The sequence below is a fragment of the Sarcophilus harrisii genome, chromosome 6 (genome assembly GCF_902635505.1).
Source record: "Sarcophilus harrisii chromosome 6, mSarHar1.11, whole genome shotgun sequence".
NCBI classification, from domain to species: domain Eukaryota; kingdom Metazoa; phylum Chordata; class Mammalia; order Dasyuromorphia; family Dasyuridae; genus Sarcophilus; species Sarcophilus harrisii.
In genome coordinates, this window is record NC_045431.1 from 242,205,997 (window position 1) to 242,226,099 (window position 20,103).

At 62.1% G+C, this 20,103-nt stretch overlaps 4 protein-coding genes across 5 annotated transcripts; 1 reads left to right on the forward strand and 3 right to left on the reverse strand.

Moving 5' to 3' along the window:
* Positions 1-2,944: 2,944 nt before the first annotated feature.
* Positions 2,945-8,309, forward strand: NAALADL1 (N-acetylated alpha-linked acidic dipeptidase like 1). The gene is made up of 15 exons (XM_031943642.1): positions 2,945-3,138; positions 3,554-3,830; positions 3,912-4,162; positions 4,267-4,352; positions 4,570-4,689; positions 4,899-4,984; positions 5,060-5,157; positions 5,250-5,289; positions 5,418-5,509; positions 5,649-5,739; positions 6,028-6,109; positions 6,189-6,362; positions 6,474-6,561; positions 7,876-7,968; positions 8,122-8,309. Exons 1-15 carry the CDS (start codon positions 2,945-2,947, stop codon positions 8,300-8,302), a joined length of 1,953 nt encoding a protein of 650 aa, XP_031799502.1. The 3' UTR covers positions 8,303-8,309.
* Positions 8,283-10,890, reverse strand: SAC3D1 (SAC3 domain containing 1). The gene is made up of 2 exons (XM_031942862.1): positions 9,849-10,890; positions 8,283-9,266 (listed from the first exon to the last, which is right to left on the reverse strand). Exons 1-2 carry the CDS (start codon positions 10,408-10,410, stop codon positions 8,752-8,754), a joined length of 1,077 nt encoding a protein of 358 aa, XP_031798722.1. The 5' UTR covers positions 10,411-10,890; the 3' UTR covers positions 8,283-8,751.
* Positions 10,891-11,035: 145 nt separating this feature from the next.
* Positions 11,036-16,095, reverse strand: SNX15 (sorting nexin 15). 2 transcript variants are annotated; one of them, XM_012552817.3, is made up of 8 exons: positions 15,892-16,095; positions 15,067-15,102; positions 14,474-14,594; positions 13,921-14,036; positions 13,631-13,787; positions 13,246-13,389; positions 12,348-12,614; positions 11,036-11,792 (listed from the first exon to the last, which is right to left on the reverse strand). In XM_012552817.3, the coding sequence occupies exons 1-8, from the start codon at positions 15,988-15,990 to the stop codon at positions 11,695-11,697; spliced, it is 1,038 nt and encodes a 345-aa protein (XP_012408271.1). In that variant the 5' UTR covers positions 15,991-16,095; the 3' UTR covers positions 11,036-11,694. The 2 variants fall into 2 exon arrangements, with proteins under 2 accessions (XP_012408271.1, XP_012408272.1); XM_012552818.3 differs by having other exon boundaries at positions 11,037-11,792; positions 14,474-14,571; positions 15,892-15,955.
* Positions 16,096-17,251: 1,156 nt separating this feature from the next.
* Positions 17,252-19,759, reverse strand: ARL2 (ADP ribosylation factor like GTPase 2). The gene is made up of 5 exons (XM_003774119.4): positions 19,639-19,759; positions 18,791-18,901; positions 18,542-18,704; positions 17,859-17,939; positions 17,252-17,773 (listed from the first exon to the last, which is right to left on the reverse strand). The coding sequence occupies exons 1-5, from the start codon at positions 19,701-19,703 to the stop codon at positions 17,639-17,641; spliced, it is 555 nt and encodes a 184-aa protein (XP_003774167.1). The 5' UTR covers positions 19,704-19,759; the 3' UTR covers positions 17,252-17,638.
* Positions 19,760-20,103: the final 344 nt, after the last annotated feature.

Below are 20,103 nucleotides of genomic sequence, written 5' to 3' on the forward strand. Positions count from 1 at the left end.
GATACCCCGGACCTGTCCCTCCAAGTCTGTCGCACTTTAAATCCTGCCACTCTTCTCTCTGACGTCTCTCAATCGGAAGAGATTGCCCATAATTGCGAGGAAGCTACACATTCTGTCTACTGCAGCAGATCCGATTTAAAGGACACCTTCCTGGTCAGGCTAGGGAATTCTGCGGGGTGTGGGGGTGTCCAGGATTGCTGGGGGGTGCCATCACCAGCCCCAGGGGGCCCACAGATGCAGCGTTCTTTGCAAAGGTCTCATTTCCACGTGCCACCATCTCCTCCCTGGACGGCACCCCTTTCGCAGGCTAACCCCCAAGGGAACCACTCTGACCCCACTGTCCCCTGCACACCCACCAAGTCCTCCTCCGGGTGGGATTCCTGGATATGATCCCTATACTAACCCCTCTTCTGATTATTATCCTTCTGCTCATATTTGGTCCCTGCGTTTTCAGATTGCTGGAGAGATTCGTTTCTCTAGGCTTACAAGCTGCAAACTTCCAACTTCTCCTGCGACCCGGGGGACCCTGAGATAACTGATGTACGAACTCCGCATCCACTGGACACTGTGGCTGCCGCTTTCAGATCTCGCCTCTCTCCCCCAAGCACCATTCCCCCTTCTTCCTTAGGGTGAGCTCTTCCAATTACTTCCAGTAGGAAGCAGCTGGCAGAAGACCGAGACCACGACCCTTTCCAAAGAATTCCAGGCTTATTGTTTGAGGGGGGAGATGATGAGGACAAAACTGCACAGCCTGGCCCGGAACAACTTTAAGTGGATTTACATTCTCTGGAAGAAACTCCAGAGCAAGACTCTTTTTATACACAAACCTATGTGGTCCCACATCCTCTGGAAGCAGGAAGAAAGATAAAGTACGCACCTCTTCGGATGCAAAACTTAAAATGGCTTTGCCTATTCCCTTTTATTGTTTTGTTCTATAAAATAAGTCCCTAGAAAATGTCTCTTCGCAAATCCTTTGAGCTTGCCCCCCAAGAGAACATCTTAGTGTCTTTCTAATAAAAAGCCTTTTTTTTTTTTTTTTAATTTATTTATTTATTTTTTTTTAATTTAATAGCCTTTTATTTACAGGATATATACATGGGTAACTTTACAGCATTAACAATTGCCAAGCCTCTTGTTCCAATTTTTCACCTTTACCCCCACCCTCCCCTAAATGGCAGGATGACTAGTAGATGTTAAATATATTAAAATATAAATTAGATACACAATAAGTATACATGACTAAAACATTATTTTGCTGTACAAAAAGAATCAGACTCTGAATTATTGTACAATTAGCTAGGAAGGAAATCAAAATGCAGGTGTGCATAAAATATAGGGATTGGGAATTCAATGTAATGGTTTTTAGTCATCTCCTCAGAGTTCTTTTTCTGGGCATAGTTGAAGTTTGAATTATTACTGCTCCATTAGAAATGATTTGTTGATTCTGTTGCTGAGGATGGCCTGATCCAGCCTGAACTGGTCATCATCTAGTATTGTTGTTGAAGTATATAATGATCTCCTTGGTCCTGCTCATTTCACCAGCATCAGTCGTAAGTCTCTCCAGGCCTTCTGAAATCATCCTGTTGGTCATTTCATAGTAATAATTTTAAGTACTTTCATATACCACAATTTATTCAGCTATTCTCCAACTGATGGACATCCATTCAGTTTCCAGTTTCTAGCCACCAAGGTAAAAGCAATGGCCACAAACATCTTCGCAATACAGGTCCCTTCTTTATAACTTTGGGATATAAGCCCAGTAGTAACACTGCTGGATCAAAGGGTATGCACAGTTTGATACAACTTTGAGCATAGTTCCAAATACTTCTCCAAAATGGTTATTGATTCGTTCACAACCCACCAACAATGAATCAATGTCCCAGTTTTCCACATCCTCCAACAATTCTATCAGCTTTTTTTTCCCGTCATCTTTAGCCAATCTGACAGGTGTGTAGTGGTATCTTAGAGTTGTCTTAATCGTACTTCCGATTACTAATGACTTGAGCATCTTTTCATAAAGGACTAGAAATAGTTTCACCCCTCATCCGAGAATTGTCCGTCTGCTATCCCTGACCATTTCCTTTCAACTGGAGAATGCTATTTCACTTTTATAAATTAGAAAGCACTCTATATATTTTAAATGAGGCCTTTATCAGAACCTTTGACTGTAAAATATTTTCCTGGGTTTATTGCTTCCTTCTAATCTTGTCTGTACTAGTTTTGTTTTGTGCCAAAACTTTCTTTCAGTTTGGTATAATCGAAATTTTCAGCTCTGCATCAGTAATGATCTCTAGTTCTGCTTTTGGTCATAAAGACCTTCCCTCCACAGGTCTGAGAGGTAAACTATCCTATGTTCCTCTACCTATTAATAATTTCCATTCTTATGCCCAGGTCAAGAACCCATTTTGACCTTTATCTTGGTGTACGCAAGTGCTATATGATCATCATCAGTTTCTGCCATATTAGTTTCAATTTTCCCAGCAATTTTATCAAACAGTAAGTTCTTATCCCAAAAGCTGGGATCTGGGTTTGTTGTAAAGACTAAGCTGCTATATTTGTTGACTGTTTTATCCCTTGAACCTAATCTATTCCACTGATCAATTCATCTTCTTCTTAGCTAATACCAATGGTTTTTGGTAACTGCTGCTCTTATAATATAATTTTAGATCTGGTACAGCTGAAGCCACCATCATCTGATTTTAAAGTTCTTCTTATCATGTGTTAATGAACTCTGTCAGCTGACCCCCTCACCTGGTGTTTTGGGGAAGTAGGAGGCTGATCCATATTCCTGCCGGGATCCAGACCTCCTCAATAGCACCCCTATTTCTCTCCACCCTCAGGCAGGTGCAAAGTGCAGGTCTTCCAGGATAATAGTTAACCAGGGCCATGGACACCCCAGCTATAAGAAGTCTCCGGCTCGGAGCGGGGGAGACTTCCTTACACCATGCAGTGGTGGAAGGTGACCCTGCTGGGGGTGGGGCTCGCTGCCCTGTTCGGTCTGGGGATCATCGTGGGGCACTTTGCCATCCCCAAGAAGGACGAGCCCACCTCCAGCCCCTTGCAGGACCTGGATCAGGAACTGCTGGGGACCGTCATGAGTCAGCTGGACGCCAACAGGATCCAGGAGAACCTTCGGTGAGAAAGGGGAGCTCGTGGAGCATCCGCGGCCCGTCAAGGCCCCGGGTCCCCCCGGCTGCCTCCCACCCTGATTGAGAGCCCTCCTACCAGAATGTCCTAGATCCTACCTGGAACACCTCAGTGACCTCCCTGGGCCCCCCCCCACCCACTGACCAGCCTCCCACCCACAGTGGGAGCTGCCCCAAAGTCCTGGCCATGGCCACCACCCAGGGACGAGAAACTGACCTCCCAAGTAGAGCCCCCAGCCTGGCTGACTCACGACAGGGCAAGGAAGTGCTGTCCCTCCCCTTGGAAATGGGAGCACCCAACACGGTGCACGTAGGTGAGCAGGCTTGGACGGCCTAAGCCAGGCGGCCGAGGAACGGCTTTGAGCTCCCCAGAGGCTGGTCTTGGCCTGGGGTCCTGATGTAAATAGGTTCAAATTTGACCCGGCCCCTTTCCCCACAGTGAATCCCGGGGGAACCATTCTCTTCTCTGCCCGGCGGAGCGAGGAGAACCTTACTGGGGAGCAGGGAGACCCAGAGGTGGTACAGCCCTACGCCGCTTACAAACCAAGAATCTCAGGCCCCTGCTCCAGCTGTCCCCTGATGTCCAGTCCCATCTGGACTCCCAAAGAGTCCCAACAGCTGAGCCCTCCCACCAACCCCAGCCGCGTTCAAGGGGAGCTCCGGACCACATGGGCCCAGCCTGAAGTGAAACCGGCCTGCTGACCTTCATGCCTGCCTCCCAGCCCCGAATTTATTCATGCACCCTGTTACACCATGCCTGCTCAGCCAGACCGTGTTCCCACCCGCCTGCAGCAGTTCCTCCGCCTCCTGTGCACCTCCTCCAGGCACCATGTCTTGGCCGGGCTGGCCCTCCCTCAGTTTCCTGTAACACGGGGGGCTCCGGGTCTGACCTCCAGCCTTTGTCTCCTCAGTAACCTCCGCGGGCCTGTGGCGCCCGCCGCCTGGCAGGGCGCCCTGGGATGCCAGTACAGGCTGGGGCCGGGTTTCCTGGACAGCGGCCGTTTCCCCCCGGACAGGTGAAGACGCCCCTCGGCTCCCCCCTCCTAGAACCTCCCCCTTGGGCACTCCCCGGGCGCAGCCTCTGTCCCAGGCCTCTCCTTCACCCTCTCCCTCCCCCCAGTCAGGTGAACGTCACCGTCCACAACCGGGTAGAACTGAGGAATTCCTCCAACGTCCTGGGCGTCATCCGCGGGGCCGTGGAGCCTGGTGAGGAGCCCCTGCCCCCCCCCCGCTGCCCTTTGTGCCCCCCAACCCGCTCCCCCCTCAGCCCTTCGTGCCCCCCCACCTCTGACCCACTTCCCTCCTCCACCCTTTGTGCCCCCCATCTCTCTGCCCCCCCGTCTGCTCCCCCGACCCCCCCCCCTCCTCCGCCCCCCCCCCAGCTCTTTGTGCCCCCCTGACCCGCTCCCCTCCTCCGCCCCAGACCGCTACGTCCTGTACGGGAACCACCGGGACAGCTGGGTGCACGGGGCTGTTGACCCCAGCAGCGGCACGGCTGTGCTCTTGGAGATCTCCAGGGTGCTGGGGACCTTGGTGAAGAAGGGTAAGCCGCCCCCACCTCCCAAATGCCCCCCCCAGCCCCCAGACTGCCCCGGTGCCTCAGGGGGTTCAGCCTGACAGTCCGGGCTCCTCCCACCCCTCCCCCTCCTCCTGGAGGCTCCCAGGGCCTGGGCCAGGAGAGGGGGCTGGAGCAGGGGCCTCCGGCCCGAGTCTGTACCCCCAGAGCCCCGGCCTCCAACTCTGCTCCCACAGGAAAGTGGCGCCCCCGCCGGTCAGTCGTGTTTGCAAGCTGGGGGGCCGAGGAGTTCGGCCTCATTGGCTCCACTGAATTCACAGAAGTGAGTGACCCCACAAGCTGGGTGGGGGGGGGTTGCTGAGGAGCGACCCGCTGACCTCTGGCCCTTGATCCCCAGGAGTTCTTCACCAAGTTGCAGGAGCGGGCCGTGGCTTACATCAACGTGGACATTGCCGTGTTTATACATGTCGGGGCTACGGGCCGGGGTCTCCCGGGGTGGGGCAGGACCCGTGGGACCTGCCACCGAGGGAGACTGGGATTTAGTGCCCTTGCTCCTTTCTCGAAATAATGCTACTCATGGGCAATAGGGATCCCGCCCAGAGTGTCATCTTCTCTGCAGCAAAACAGGTGCCGGGAGGGGGGGGAAGCAGCGGAGCGGGGGGGCATCCTCCAGGGCTCTGGGGGGAGCCGAGGCAAGAAGCCTGGTCATCGGGGAGCGGCTCCCTGGCCTACTCCCCACCCCCACCCACCCCCAGGTCCCAGCACCAGAGAACAGCGCCCTGACCGTGTACGACCGCTGGCTCCGACATAGCAACCGAAGCAGCCCCGCTCATGGAGTCATTCCCAGGTGAGGAGGGGCCTGGGGTCTGGGGAGACCCCAAGTGTCGCCAGCACTCCAGGCGCCGGGCCTGTGTCGGGGCTGCCGCTTGTACCCTCCGGGGGGAGAGTCCCAGAGTAAGGAAGCCGGACCCTGCCTTTCTCCGCAGCCTGGGCTCTCTGGGCTCTGGGAGCGACTACGCCGCCTTCCTGCACTTCCTGGGAATCACCTCGATGGACATCGCCTACACCTACGACCGGGTGAGCGAGCGGGTCCCGGCACAGACACGGGGAGGGGCCCGGCCTCTGCCACTAGCCTCGGCTAAGCCGGGAGTGCCAGCCCGGGTCCTCAGACCCTCCCCACTCCGGGGAGAGCCTCTAGCTCCGGCCTCTGGGCCAGGAGTAGGGCCTGGGGGGTCCCAGCCATCCCTCCGGTCCAGACTCTGAGGCTCTGTGCAGAGCCCCCGAGCTTGGGGTCCCCTTCTCCCCAGCCCCCGACAGGGCCCTTCTCGCCCCAAGATCCTGTGACTGAGCAAACTCCGCCCCCAGAGCAAAACTTCGGCCCGGATCTACCCCACCTACCACACGGCCTTTGACACTTTCCAGTATGTGGAGAGGTTCCTGGACCCTGGTGAGTGGGAGCTCCGGGGGCGCGGGGCAGGGAGCACGGGGAGCAGGCCCGAGTCTGCCGGGCGCCTCTCTGTCCACAGGCTTCATCAGCCACCAGGCCGTGGCCCGCACGGCCGCCAACGCCCTGCTCCGGCTCAGTGACAGCCTCCTGCTGCCCCTCAACGTCAGCGACTACAGCGAGACCCTCCGCAGCTTCCTCCAGGCTGCCCAGGACACCCTGGGGCCCCTCCTCACTCAGCCCGGCATCAGTCTGGGTACTGCTCGGGGCCTTCTGTTCTAGCACCGGGCCCCTGGGCACTGCCCTCCCTGGCACTGCCCCCGGGCACCGCCTTCCTCAGGCTGAGCTGTTGTTCTACTCCCCCCAGGGCCTCTGGTTTCAGCGGTCGGGAGGTTTGAACAGGCAGCAGCTGCCCTGCACCAGCGCATCGAGACCCTCAAGAATAACCCGTCAGAGTGAGTTACGGTCCCAGCAAGGGCAGGGGGAGCTCAGGCCGAGATCCCGCAGGGGCAGAGAGGGATGGCCCGAGGCATGAGGCGCAGCCAGCGCCAGCACTCCCTGGGCTTCCCGGGGCCTCTGGATCCTGCCTGATCTCTTCTGCTCCATTAAAGCCCTCCCAGTCTGGAGCTGCCGACCTTGCTGGGCTCCGTCACTTCCTTCTGACCTTCTCATTCGGCCTGTGCCCACCTCTGCCCTCACCGCTTACTATGTCCCATTTTACACATGAGGAAACTGAGGCAAACAGGGTCAAGTGACGTGCCCAGGGTCACAGGCCTGAGGTGAAGAACAGAGCACAGCCAGACATATATGCAGAGTGTGACTGGGAGCCGAGCTCAAGGGGAGGCCTCTTGCAGAAGGTGGTCGCTGAGCCCAAGATGGAGGAAGGTCATTCTCAAAATGTAGTGAGGAGATGCCGAGTCTTGCAAGATGGCAGGAGTGGGGGAGGGGGGTGGGAAAGGGCTGGAGTCCATCGTTAATCCTGGAGGTGAAAGGCAGCCATGGCCCAGAGCTCCCTGGGGCGGGGAAGGGGTATCTGATGAAGTCAGTTCTGCATTTTAGGGAAGTTCCTTTAGTAGCTGAAGGGAGGCTGGCCTCGGGGGGGGGGGGGGGGGGGGGGGGCGGGGGGAGGCAGGCAGCCCTCCCCCCAGCCCCAGCAGCCGCTGCATTATCCAAACAGGAGGTGACTGGAGGGGGGCGCGGAACAGGGGAGACCGGCAAGGCCTTGGCCCAGTTACAGACCAGATAACGGCCCAGTCTGGAACACTGGCTGGCCAGCCACCTTGGAGGTCCCGCCAGATGGACTTGCACACTGCCCTTGTCATCACTGCCCCTGGGAGGCGCCCCCCAAAGTTCAGATAAGGGGCAGCCATCCCTGTTCCCCCCACTCGTGAGCCTTTCCTAGCCCAGCCCAAATTACTCTCCCAGCTGCCCAGAGGAACAGAAGCGCCCAGAGGGCGGGGACCAGCTACTTTCCCATATGACCTAGTGCGTGGTTGTGCCCATTCTAAGGGCCTAATAAAAGTTTGCTAACTTGAATGGGGGACAGCTAGGTGGATCATGCCAACAAGACGAGTAGAGATTTTGGCTGTGACCCCAAAAATAAGTCACTTTATCACGTTTGCCTCAATTTCCTCATCTGTAAAATGAACTGGAGAAAAAAAGGACAAACCACTTTCTGCCCAGAAAATGCCAACTGGGGCCACAGAAAGCCAAAAGGGACTGAACAACTTGAATAGAGGCTGCTCTGAACGTCCCTGCTTCTGTTCCAGCCCCCTGAAGGTCCGGATGGTGAACGACCAGCTCATGCTCTTGGAACGAGCTTTCCTGAACCCTCGAGCCTTCCCTGAAAAATACTATTACAGGTGATGGAGCCTTGCCCTCTTGGTCCTGTGCCCCCCCCCCCCCCACTAGAGATCTCAGAAGCACCAGGCTGCCCAAGCCCACTGGTTGAATCTGCAGGGGAAGCCCACCTTCTCCGGCCCCAGGCCCCATGCCCCTGTCCTCTCTCCCTGCAGCCACGTGCTCTGGGCCCCCCGAACATCCTCCGTGCCCACGTTCCCGGGCTTGGCCAATGCCTGTGAGGAGGCCTCCAAGACCCCACATGACCCCGAGGCTTGGGCCAAGGTGAGGAAGCAGCTCAGCATCGCTGTGATGGCTGTGGAGGGGGCCGCCGCCACCCTGGAGCCCGTGGCCTGACTTCGGACCCAGCCCCCCCCGGGATTCCCTCCCCCCACGTCTGTGGACAGCTCCTGTGTCTGTGCTCTTTCTCTTGGCACCTGAGTGTACAAGAGAGTCTGGGAAACAAGCCCTCTGTCCTCCTGGTCTTTACTCCCTAACGAGAGGGGGAGGGGGGACTCGGAAGGGGGGGCACTGCCTCTGCTGACACAGCCCCGGGTGAGGTCACAGCTGCTCCTGGGCCCTCTCCAACCCCCCCATACACCTGGCACTCAGACCGGGGAGTCCTGGCTTGGGTCTGGGAGAACCTGAGTACTTTGCCCGGTCCTCCAGACACCAGGGGGGCGCCCAGCCTCCCTGTCTCCCCACAAATCATCTGCAGAGTCGGCCGTTAAGAAAGGCGCCTTTACTGGCAGAGCGGGCAAAGGAGTCTCCGAGTCTTTGGCGTGAGGGGGTGCGGGCGGGGGGCTTCACGTGGGCGTCCTGGGGAGGACTCCCTCCGCCTCGTCCGGGCCCTCCCCCATCACCACCTGTTCCAGGGTGCAGCCCCCCAGCTTGCTCCCCACCAGCAGCGCGCAGGGCAGGGCCGGCAGGGGCTCGCTCTCGGTGTACTGGCCCCGCACGAACACGGCCCGCTCCTGCCCCTCCTCCCCCTCCACCGCCAGCCCGTGGGCCCGGCACAGGGCTCTCGCATCCTCCACGCTGTCCATGGCCAGCAGGCCGGCCAGGCGGCGCAGCGGGAAGGCCTGGCCTCGAGCGGTGCCCAGGGCTCGGGCCAGCGCGGCCAGGGCGCGGCGGCGGGCGGGCCCCACATGGCGCTGGGCGGCGCAGCTGGGCAGGTAGGGCAGGGCCCCGAGCAGCCGGAATAGGCGCACGGCGTTGGCTTCGCGGAAGGCGGCGTCCACGGCCAGGGCCCGGCGCAGGGCCGGGCAGGAGCGCAGGGCGGCGGGCAGCAGCAGGACCTGGTGCAGGGCCTCCACGGAGCCTGGCGGGAGGCAAGGGAGGAGGAAGGCTGGAGCGGGCAGGACCGCGGACAGCGCCGCGTCCCGCCCCCTCCGGCCAACCCCCCCCAGGCCCAAAGCCCCGCCCCTACCTCCAGTCCCGCCCCCTCCGGCCAACCCTCCCCAAGGCCCGAAGCCCCGCCCCCTCCGACAACCCCCCAAAGGCCCTAAGCCCCGCCCCCTCCGACCACCCCCCCCAAGGCCCGAAAGCCCCGCCCCTACCTCCAGTCCCGCCCCCTCCGGCCAACCCTCCCCAAGGCCCGAAGCCCCGCCCCCTCCGACAACCCCCCAAAGGCCCTAAGCCCCGCCCCCTCCGACCACCCCCCCCCCGGCCCGAAAGCCCCGCCCCTACCTCCAGTCCCGCCCCCTCCGGCCAACCCTCCCCAAGGCCCGAAGCCCCGCCCCCTCCTGCCACCACCCCCCAAGGCCCGAAAGCCCCGCCCCTACCTCCAGTCCCGCCCCCGCTCTCATCCAGGTTGTGCAGCAGGAAGAGGCTCTGGGTAACCCTATCCCTCCCCAAGGCCCGAAGCCCCGCCCCCTGCCTCCGGTCCCGCCCCCGCTCTCACCCAGGTTGTACAGCAGGAAGAGGCTCTGGAAGAGGCCCTGGCGCGGGAGGGCTTCGGGGCTGGCAGCGTCCGCGTAGCAGCGGCGGAGGGAGCCGAAGGCCTCTTGCATCTGCGCGTGCAGCAGCTGCGGGTCCAGTCCCGCGCCGGGGCTCCGGCCGGGCTCGCCTCCAGGCGGGCCGGCCACGCAGAGCTGACAGGCGAGCGCGGCCTCGAGCACGGCGGCGGCGTCCTTCGGGGGCGCGCCTGGCTGCAGCACCAAGTCGAGGCGCACGGCGCGCAGCCGATCCCACACGAAGGCGGCCACGTCGGGCGGGGGCACGTCGGCGCGGCCGGCCACCTCAGCCGCCAGGTAGCGCACGGTGGCCAGCAGCACGCGCGGCGGCCGCAGTTGGCTCGGGGGCGGGCGAGGCTTGCCCGCCGCCGGCCGCGCGTACTCCTTGACGGCGCGCGCTGGGGCCGCCTCCAGCCGATGGAGGCGCCGCTGCCGTTCGCGCGCCGCGCGCTCCGCCTCGGGACATAGGTCCGGGCACGTGCCCAGGGGGAGCGCGCCGCCGAGAGGCATGCCTAGTCTCGGAGCGCGCGCGCCGGGAAAGGGAGAGGAGGAGGCCCGGGCCCACCTCCGATGACTCCTCCTGGGCCGGTCCTAGCCCCGCCCCTTTCTCCCCACTTCAGCCCTCTTCGGACTTCCCGCTCTAGAGCGCGGGCTCCGCGTCCTTCCCACGTGACGTTGACGTCGGCCTTGTCCCGCCCCCCCTGCTTAGCCCTTCCCAGCCATGGTGCTCGGCGACCCCTTCGGGATCCCAACGTCTAACACTAACACTCCCCCTCCCCCCCAGGTTCCCGGGCTCCCGCCGGGACGATCCCCTTACGTCTTATTCACCTCGTCCGCTGCGACCCCCGTCAGTGGGCTCTCTGCCCAGGCTCTACCTCTCCAGGACTAGAGACCGCCTTTATATTGCCGCCCAATCACAGTCTCCCCAGTCTTGTTTAACCCCACCCCTCTTCCAATCACAAGCCATCACACCTTCCCAGCCCCGCCCCTATCCACCTCCCTCCCGGCTGGATAACAAGACTCAATAACCCGGCTTACTTGGCCCCACCCTCCTCCGGGCAGCTTCCGGCTTCCGCCCTCCAGGACTCTCCGGGTAATAGCAAATCACGCCAAAATGTAGTCCAGACAAAGTTCCGTAATGCGCCACATGACGCCCGTTGATGACGCACTAAACCGATAAAATGGCAATTGACCTCCAGCTCCCTTCCCATTATGCCCCGGGCCCAGACCCTCGTTTTCCCAGAATGCCTCACATCGCAGTCCAGGCTGCTGGAAGCGGCTTCCATTCGTTCTAATGCATCCAGCAAGCATTTATTAAGTGTTCGTGCTGTGGGGCACGGGGATCCGGAGTCAGGGGTCCCTGCCCTCCGGGGTTACCCTGTCCCAGAAGAACCACATGTACACAATCATCCAGTCGTTCACTTCTGGGTGAGACAACGAGGAGGGAAGGCATTCCTGTCATGGGGAAGGGCCCGGGCAAAGGCCTGGAGGGGGGAGATGGAAGGTATCGCCCAAGGAAAAGCGGGCAGGGCAGCAAGCCGGGCAGTGTGGCATCTGAAGGGCACTTGGGGAGTGTCGACTTGGCAGTTGTGTGGACCCCAGCTTGGGGGATGCTGGTCAGACCCCTAGACGGTCGTCCCCTGCCACGGCTGCAGGAGAGAAGGCGAAAACCCCTGTGAGACCCCCCAGCACCATCCTCAGGAGACCCCCGGGGAGACGGTGCAAGTCTGCTGCTTCCCTGTGACGGGCCGGGAAACTGAGGCCAGGCTCACTCCGGTGGGCAGGAAACGAAGCTCACGGCTGCAGGTGGAGGTGTAGGATCTCTTCTGCCCGCCGCAGATACTCCGCCACTTTCCTCTTCACCCCTTCTTGGCGGGCGCAGTTGGGGTCACCTGTTGGGAGGAGTCCAGAGCCTCAGGCTCCTGATCCAGCCAGCCTCGGGGGCCCCTCTGAGCCCATCTCCCCCCTCCAATATCTGGGCATGCCTACATTAGACACCAGAATCAGGCCCAGCCCCTCACTTTACAGAGAGAGAAACTGAGGCCCAGAGAAGGGGCTTGTCCACCGTCACTCAGGAAGACAGGAGCAGAGTCACGATTTGAACTTGTGTCTCCTGACTCCAAAGCCAGGTCCCTTCCTTCACACCATGTGCACCTGCTCTTGAGGGCTCCCTCATATCAGGGCCCACTTCACATGGAGCTGCCGGACGGGGCTGGGAGTAAGGAAGACCCCGGGCAACTTGCTTCTCTCTGCCTCAGCTTTCCCATCTACAAAAAGGGGATACTGACTGTATACAGTCGTTGCTCCATGAATGCTCATGATAAAGAGTCTAGGCTGCCCCGATTGTGCCGGCTCCCCCCCTCCCCAGGCCCAGGCCTGCTGCCCAGCCTCTTTTCTCCTCCCTGGTGTCCCAGCCACCCCTCGGGGCCAAAGGGCACCCAGCTCACCCGGCACCCCCTGGAGGAGCACGTCCACGCCGTCCCGGTAGCCTTGTAGGGCCGAGGCATAGGCCCCCGCCTGCTCGTCCTTCAGGGCCTGGGTGATGAGCTCTGTAGCTCGGTCCAGGTAGGCCGGGCGTGGGCCCTCCTCTTCGTCCTCCTCATCCTCGTCCTCCCCTCCGGGCTCCCAGGGCGTCTGGCCCCGGATCTGTGGCTCTGCCCCCAAGGCTGCCAGGTCAGCTACGTGGGTGGGGCTGGGGCCTGGGCCGGCACCTTCTGTGGCCAGAGAAAGGGACTCAGGCCACCTCCCCCACCTCCCTGCCCATCTCATCCCCCTGCAGGACTGCCCAAGGCCCCCAATGATTGCTCCAGTCAACAAAGGTAGAAGGGGAGCCTGAGCCCAGATGGCAACAGGAAGGCCCGAGTTCAAATCCTGTCTCAGGGATTCAACTTTTTCCATAAGTGGAGATGGAGAGCTTCTTCCTCCTGCCCTGGGTCACTGCCGGCCCTGAGCGCGGGCCCCTCCAGGCTCTCCTGGGACCCTTGTGGCCGCACAGGCTCCCGGGCCAGCGCTCTGTCCTTGAGATCTCCCTGCCCACTTCAGGCTCAGGTTAAAATCAGTTTCCACCCCTGGGTCCTAGCTGGGTTCAGGAGAGGGAAAATCATGGAGAACCACAAGTTCTCGCCCAGGAAGCTCAGGGCCGCCCCATCACCCTGCCTGGCCACGGTCGCCGCTGGCCGTTCTCCGGGCTGGGACGGCCTCCCGGTCCCTCCAGCTCTGCCAGCATCTGAACAGGAATTCCCCTCTGACACTCCCCATGGGGTCACCGGCTTTTACTAGGATTCCCTGCAGCCATGGGAGGCTCATTACCTCCCAGGGCCCCTGCCCCTCTCCCCAGCACGCTACCTTCTTTGGAGAACGGGTCAAAGAGAGCCAGCTCGGCCTCGGTGAGCGCTCCCCGGGCCGCGCGGCCCGGCTCGTCTTCGGGAACCCCACAGTCAAAGAGAAGATCGAGGGCTTCCTGAGCGGGGCTGGAGGGAGGCTGGTCCCCTGCGGAGAGAAGCCACGAGGGTCTGCCCCTTCCTGCCGAGGGGGGGCACCCCAGGAGCTCAGGGAGCCTGGCCAGGCCCCATGGTCGGGGAGCGGAAAGACCTCGGAGACCGTCGGTCCAGCCCACAAACACAGAGCCCGAGGTCCCCCTCGTCAGGCTGACGGGCCCAGGGTCACCCGCTGGCTGAAGCCGCGCCCTCGCCCCCGCGCTGTCCCTCAGGAGGTGGGGAAGGCCCGGTACCTGACTTCTCGGGCTCGTCCTCAAGCTCCTCCCGGCCCAGCCGCTCGGCTGGCAGGGGCTGGGGGAGCCGCGCCTCCTCCGAGGGCAGCGTGGGCACCAGGGGCGGTGGCAGGATGTGCAGCTCCTGGGGCTCGGAGGGCCGGGTCACGTCCCCACCCTAGGAGAGGAGAGAGTCGGGAGGCCCGTCGGCCCGGGAGCTGCAGCCGGGAGGGCCCGGGGTCGCACGTGGTGGGGCCGGAGGCCCGGGCGATGCCCCTGCCGGGGTCGGGGCACGCAGGGAGGACACGTACTCGGAAGAATTCCTTGAGCTGGGGGCTGTTGTTGAGGGCGGGGATGTTGACGGTGAAACGCAGCATGTCCTCCGCAGCCTTGCGCCGCTCCTCGATCACCGCAGCCTCGAAGCGGCCTGTGGCCAAGGACTGTGCGTCAGGCCTCCCCTCCCCCACTCAGGGCAAGGAACACCCCGAGTCGTCCAACGAGATGCGCCGAAAATCGGGGGCTCCAGGCCGGATGGATGCCCCCGAGGCCGGGGTCAGGCCCCACGCCCACCTCAAGCCAACCAGGCCACTAAGGGTGCTCCGTTCCCTCATCAAATCTGGATTTTCTCACTTAGAGAGTAGAATGTCATCCTCCCGCCCCCCATGATTCATGGGGCCTGATCTCTAGTAGTCATGGGGGAGGGGGCCGCCTGCCTGCTTGCTCCCCCCCCAAGACAGAGGTGGAGGGGAGAAGGGGGAGCTTCTGTGGGGCAGGAGCCAGAGAACCTCGGGCCTGGCTGCAGAGAACCCCCCCCAGGGCCCGGCGTCCAGGGGAGCCTTGGAAAGGCCAGCCTTGGCCACTCACCAAAGACCTGGGCGCGGGGGAAGGCCGGGAACTCCTCCAGCCTCCGGAAGAGGTTGCGGTGCGTGTAGGCCAGGTCCCCGTGCAGCCGCCGGAAGTCACTGTAGCGTTTCCACACCACCACCTGGGCCACGGGGGCAGCGACTGGGAACCGGGCCCACCCGGGGCGCCCGGACCTGACCGGAGGGGGGCCTCCCGCCCTCCAGGCCGGGCCCAGGCTGCCCTTCCCCCAGCCCAAACCCTTGGTTCTGCCCCCAGTGACCCACCTGAGGGGGGCGCCCTCCCCTCCCCCAGCCCAAACCCACAGTTCTGCCCCCAGTGACCCCCCTGAGGGGGGCGCCCTCCCCTCCCCCAGCCCAAATCCACAGTTCTGCCCCCAGTGACCCCCCTGAGGGGGGCGCCCTCCCCTCCCCCAGCCCAAACCCACAGTTCTGCCCCCAGTGACCCCCCTGAGGGGGGCGCCCTCCCCTCCCCCAGCCCAAACCCACAGTTCTGCCCCCAGTGACCCACCTGAGGGGGGCGCCCTCCCCTCCCCCAGCCCAAACCCACAGTTCTGCCCCCAGTGACCCCCCTGAGGGGGGCGCCCCCAGACTCACCTCTTTGACATCCTCCTGGTTTGTCTTGGAGATAAACTGGGGGCGGAAAACCAAGGCGGGTGAGGGCCCCTCCCCCTGCCCCCACCCCAGGGAGAGCCCGGCTCTCTGCCCCCGGCCCCGCCACCTCCCAGGCCAGGCTGAGGTCCCTCCGGTGACTGCGGAGAAGGGAACTTGGGGGACATGGGGGTCCAGTCTGTCCTGGCTTTGGGAAGACCCGAATTCAAACCCAGCCTTCCATCTGGCCAAGTGTGTAACCAGCTGCCTCAGTGTCCTCCACTGTAAAATGGGGGTTTTAACCCCTCCCTCCTTCGGGGGCAGAGCTGGGGGAGGCGGGTCCAGCCCTTCCCAGCCCTGCACCTGGGAGAGGATCTAGTCCCTGCCCCTGCTCACGCCTGTGAGATAGAGGGCAGAGGCAAAACTGGCCCTACTATGTGCCTGGGACACCAAGCGGGGCTCACAGCCTGGGGGAGGCGGCAAAGGGGAGAGAGCTTTCTCTGTCTGACCCCGGTTTTCTCAGACACCCTGAGAGGGAGTCGCCCATTTCACAGAGGAGGAAACTGAGGCTTTGGCAGGCCCTGGGGGCCGCTGCACAGTTCGCAAAAGGAGGCAACAGCTTCTAATTTCTTAATGACGTAAAAGAGGAGCAACCCTAAGTAAACAACTCAGGAGTCGGGGCCCCGCCCCCGCCCCTTCGCGTCCTCCCTGCCTCGTAAATTAATAAGGTCCCAAGTTCGGGCTCCACCCCCTCACGGTAGAGGACGGAACCGCCTGGATCCGCCCACTTAAAGGGCCCGCTCCCCTTAAAGGGGCCTCCCCCTCCCTCACCTGCGCGGTCACTTTGTACTCCGTGTAGCCCTTGGGGTGCGTCCTCGTGTCCGACACTGTGTACAGCCGCCGGAAGTCGTCCTTCGCCCTGAGGGACATCTCCGAGCAGCGGGAGCCCCGCGGACCGCGGCACCTCGGCCTGGCCGCGGGCCGCCTCCTCCACGCTGTCCCCTCCCCTCCCGTCCAGCCTCCACGGGCACGGCCTCATCTGCGCGTGCGCAAGCCTCTCCTCGGCTTCTCTCCCCCCTCCCGCTCCGGGAGGTGGCGCGCGCGGGGACGGTCCTAAAACTCTGTGCCTTGCAAGGGCGGAGGCTGAGCCATTGGGCGAGAAAGGGCGCCCCCTGGAGTCTAGGGAAGAACACCTTCGGGGAGAAATTGCGGACTCCGGGCAACGGGCATTTATTAAGCACCTGCTGGGTGCCAGGCCCTGAGCCAAGCCCTTCCTTTCCCATCTGGGGAAACTGAGGCCCGGGGCCAGGTTTCTCTCGGGCCTGGGCACCCAGTAGGTCCTCTGCGCAAGCCCGGCTTCCAGCCTGCCCGTGCTCGGCCCCGGGAAGTCGCAGGGGCAAAAACGTCCGTTGGCCAAGCGCTCGCTCTTGGTGCCGGAGCTTGGGGACCCAGGGACCACCTGGCAGAGCCAGCCCTGCCCCCACGCCCGCAGGGGACCCTTGGGGGCCTCCTTCCCTTCCTCGGAAGGCTGCCCTCCCGGCTGCTGCAGGGGATTGGCGCTTTGGGGCTGAACTGATCATTGGGACCCGCCTCGGACAATCTCCTCAGACTTGGGGGGGGGGGGTCTCCTGTGTGCTCCCGACGCGGCTCCATCTCCGCATCTTTCTGCAGTTTCTGCTCCTCCCAGGCCCGCTTCTCCCACCCCACCACTTGCCGGCTCTTCCTCCCCCTTCTGGGATGTTCCCCGTTCTAAGCTCCGTCCCGCCTGGACGTCTGTGTTCTAAAATCCCCTCCCCCATCCTCTTCAAGTTCTCTGCCGTCTCCAGTATTTCATGTTCTGTGGTCGAAGTGACAAACACTTTTCCAGGAACACGAGCGGCCGCTGCTTCAGGGCTGGAGAAGGTCCAGGTGCTGAGCCTCTCCCTGTTGGCCCCATGGGCCGGCTCCAGACCTCCGCTCCGGCCTCTGCCCCGGTCCTCAATACTCTTCCTCCCTTCCCAGGGTTCTCGAGCTGCCTTTCCTGCCCCTCCCCCCCCCCAGCTGCTGCCAGGGGAAGCTGGGTCCCAAAGGGGAAAACGTCACGGGCTCCCCCCGCCCGAGCTTTCTGGGGGCTCCCCACACTGCCACCCTTCTCTTTGGGCAAAATCGAGAGGCGGCTGCAGTGGAGCTTGGGGGAAGAACAGGCAGGAGCTGGGACACAGAGGACTTTTATTCTCACAGCTGAGCAGGGAAGAGGCCCTTGAGTGGCACCCCAAGGCTGCTCCACCAAGCGCTTCAGGAGGGACGGGGTTAGGGAACAGGGGCTGCTCCTCCCCAGGGAGGGAAGGCACTCCCCCAGAGCAGCAGCGTCTCTCCTGTTAAATAGCGCGAGCAGCATCTGGTTATGACACGGGGAAGGAAGCATTAGTTGGGGTCCCGCTGGCTTCTGCCCCCTCCGGTCATGGCTCCCTGGGGGGCCTGGGCCAGAGAGGATCAGGACAAAGGATGGTCTGGGGGAGCCACGGACTCGCGAGGGCGGGGCCGTCCTTAGGGAGGGTCTCGGGGTCAGTCCGGGAGCAGACAAGCGGGCGGGAAGGAGTCACTCTGAAGTGAAGATGCGACTGGAGATGTCGTCCAGGAGCCAGTCGACCCCCAGGAGCAGGTTTTCTCCTGTCACCGCGCTGCAGCCCTGGATGCACCAGTGGTGACTGCGGATGGTGTCTAATTCCAGGATCTGGGGGAGGGACAGTGACCCTCAGTGAGCGGACCCACAAGCCTTTGGGCCCGCGCCGCCCCCTCCCCCCGAGCCCTCAGCTTACCTCTCGAATGGCGTTAGAGGACAGAGCCCCAGGGAGATCCTGCTTGTTGGCAAAGATCAGGAGAGTGGCTCCCGCCAGGCGCTGAGAGGGAAAGAAAGGTGGCAGGAGGGCCAGGAAGGGACCCAGGAGCTTCATGGCCTCTATTCCTTAGAGCAGAGGGAGGGAGGTGGGCGGAGAGGGGCATGAAGGGAGCTGTGCCCTGGGCGTGTGCATGGAAGCCTGGGGTAGGACGACCAGGAGGCTCCATGAAAGCAGCTGCCTGGTCTTCGAGAAGAGCTGGTGGCTGGGCCCTGGCTCCTCGTGGCCGCCGTGTGTGTGTGTGTGTGTGTGTGTGTGTGTGTGTGCACAGGTGGCGGCTCGGCCCTGGCTCCTCACCAGCTGCCCCGTTCCCCCCCCCCGCCTCCACCTTCTGTAGCCTCCTGTCATGGGCTCCCCGATCCGCTCTCCTCCACGTCTGCCCATTTTCCCTCAACCTGGGAGTAGAAACTCCGTTTCGGGGCCTACCTGTGACCTATCACATCCCCAGTGGATGGAAGCTTTCTGAGGACTTACCCACACCTTTACCCACACTAGTCCTATGCTAGTGCCAGGGATCTTGGAGAAGCTTATTTTTCCCTGTGGCTCAGCGTCCCTTTCTGGCAGAGTGAGAAGTCAAGCTTCCCCTCCCCCCAGGCCCTGCCCACCTCCTCCACCAGGAGGCTCTCCAGCTCCCTCCGGCAGTCCTGCATGCGCTGCTGGTCAGCGCTGTCCACCACCCAGATGAGGCCGTCGGTGCTCTCAAAGTAGTTCCGCCAATAAGAGCGCAGGGACTTCTGGCCCCCCACGTCCCAGATATTTAGCTTGAACCTGGGAAAGAAGGGGGAGAGGCCGCTGGGTGGGTGAGGCCCAGGCCCACCGGCCCCCCAGCCCTGGGGGCGCGGGGCCTCCCTCACCCTCGGTGCTCCAGCGTCTTGATGTTGAAGCCCAGTGTGGGCGAGATGGTGTCGATGTCCTCCCCGTTGAACTTCTTCAGGATGGTGGTCTTGCCCGCGTTGTCCAGCCCGCTGGGGGTGGCCGCGGTTAAGGAGAGCACAAGCTATCCAACCTCAGGGGAGGGGCCTTGTAACCCTGGGGTGGTGGTGGGGGGATGCCTGAGGTCACCAACCTCCAATGAAATGATTCCGCAAACAGGTGGAGTACCTACAGAATACCTGAAGGATGAAAGGCCCTGCCCTCAGGGAGCTTCTGTTCTACTGGATGGTAACTGCATGAGAGAGGGAAGGCAACACACACACATGAAGCGCCTACTGTGTACCAGGAACACAAAGAAAGGCAAGCAGCAGCCCTTACCAACGAGGAGCTCATAGCCCAAGGGATGAGACCCCAGTCAGACAACTGGGGACACGCCATCGCTCTGACCCGTCCAGGTCCTTGCTCAACAGACTCCTGGACATTCCAGGCCTCCCGTCCCCCCCCACTCCCCGTAGCTGGTCCATTCCACTTTCCTCACACGCGCCCCCCGCCCCCTCCGCTTGGGTACATTGGTTTAAGCCAGTAGGTCGGAGCTCCCCCGTCTTGGTCCTACATGGTATGGACCAATCTTCATCCACAACACCCCTCCAAAGGCTATTGGTCGACCCCGGGTTTACGTAACCCACGCAGGACAGTTGTACGGCCCGGCCTGGCCCAGAGCGGCGCATCCTTCTTTACCCTCCCCCCCAAGCGCGGAACGCTTGGTAGCGCCCGCCCCCCCCTTCTCCCTCGCCCCTTGCCACCCGTGGCTCTGTGAGCCGGAGGATACAGCATGAGGAGCCGCAGCTCCCGCTCTTTCTGCTTCATCTTCTTCAGGATGGTCAGAAGCCCCATGGTCCTCGCCTCCCCTCCCCGCCGCGGCGCCTCCCTAGTCCGGGACCCCGCTCCCCCCTTTCATTGGCCAGCGCGACCTCCGGCCTCAACGCGATTGGCCCGGCTCTCGTTTGGGCCCGCCCCTTCTCGCCGGAGCCGGCGGCTGGAAAAGGCACCGCCCTGCTGGAGCAGGACAGTGGCGGAGCTACGGCAGGCGGCTGAGCCCAAACTATCCCGCCTCCGCCGCTTAACCCCTAATGTACCGGTCCCCGCGGAACCCGGCCTCGGGACTGGAGGGCGCCCCGCAGTGGTGTGACCCGCAGATTCCCATTGCACATACATTTCTCTAGTGACGGGGCTTGGAAAGGAGCCTGACAGGTAAGGGGATCTCGGGCTCCGACCAGCACTTTCCTAGTCTGAA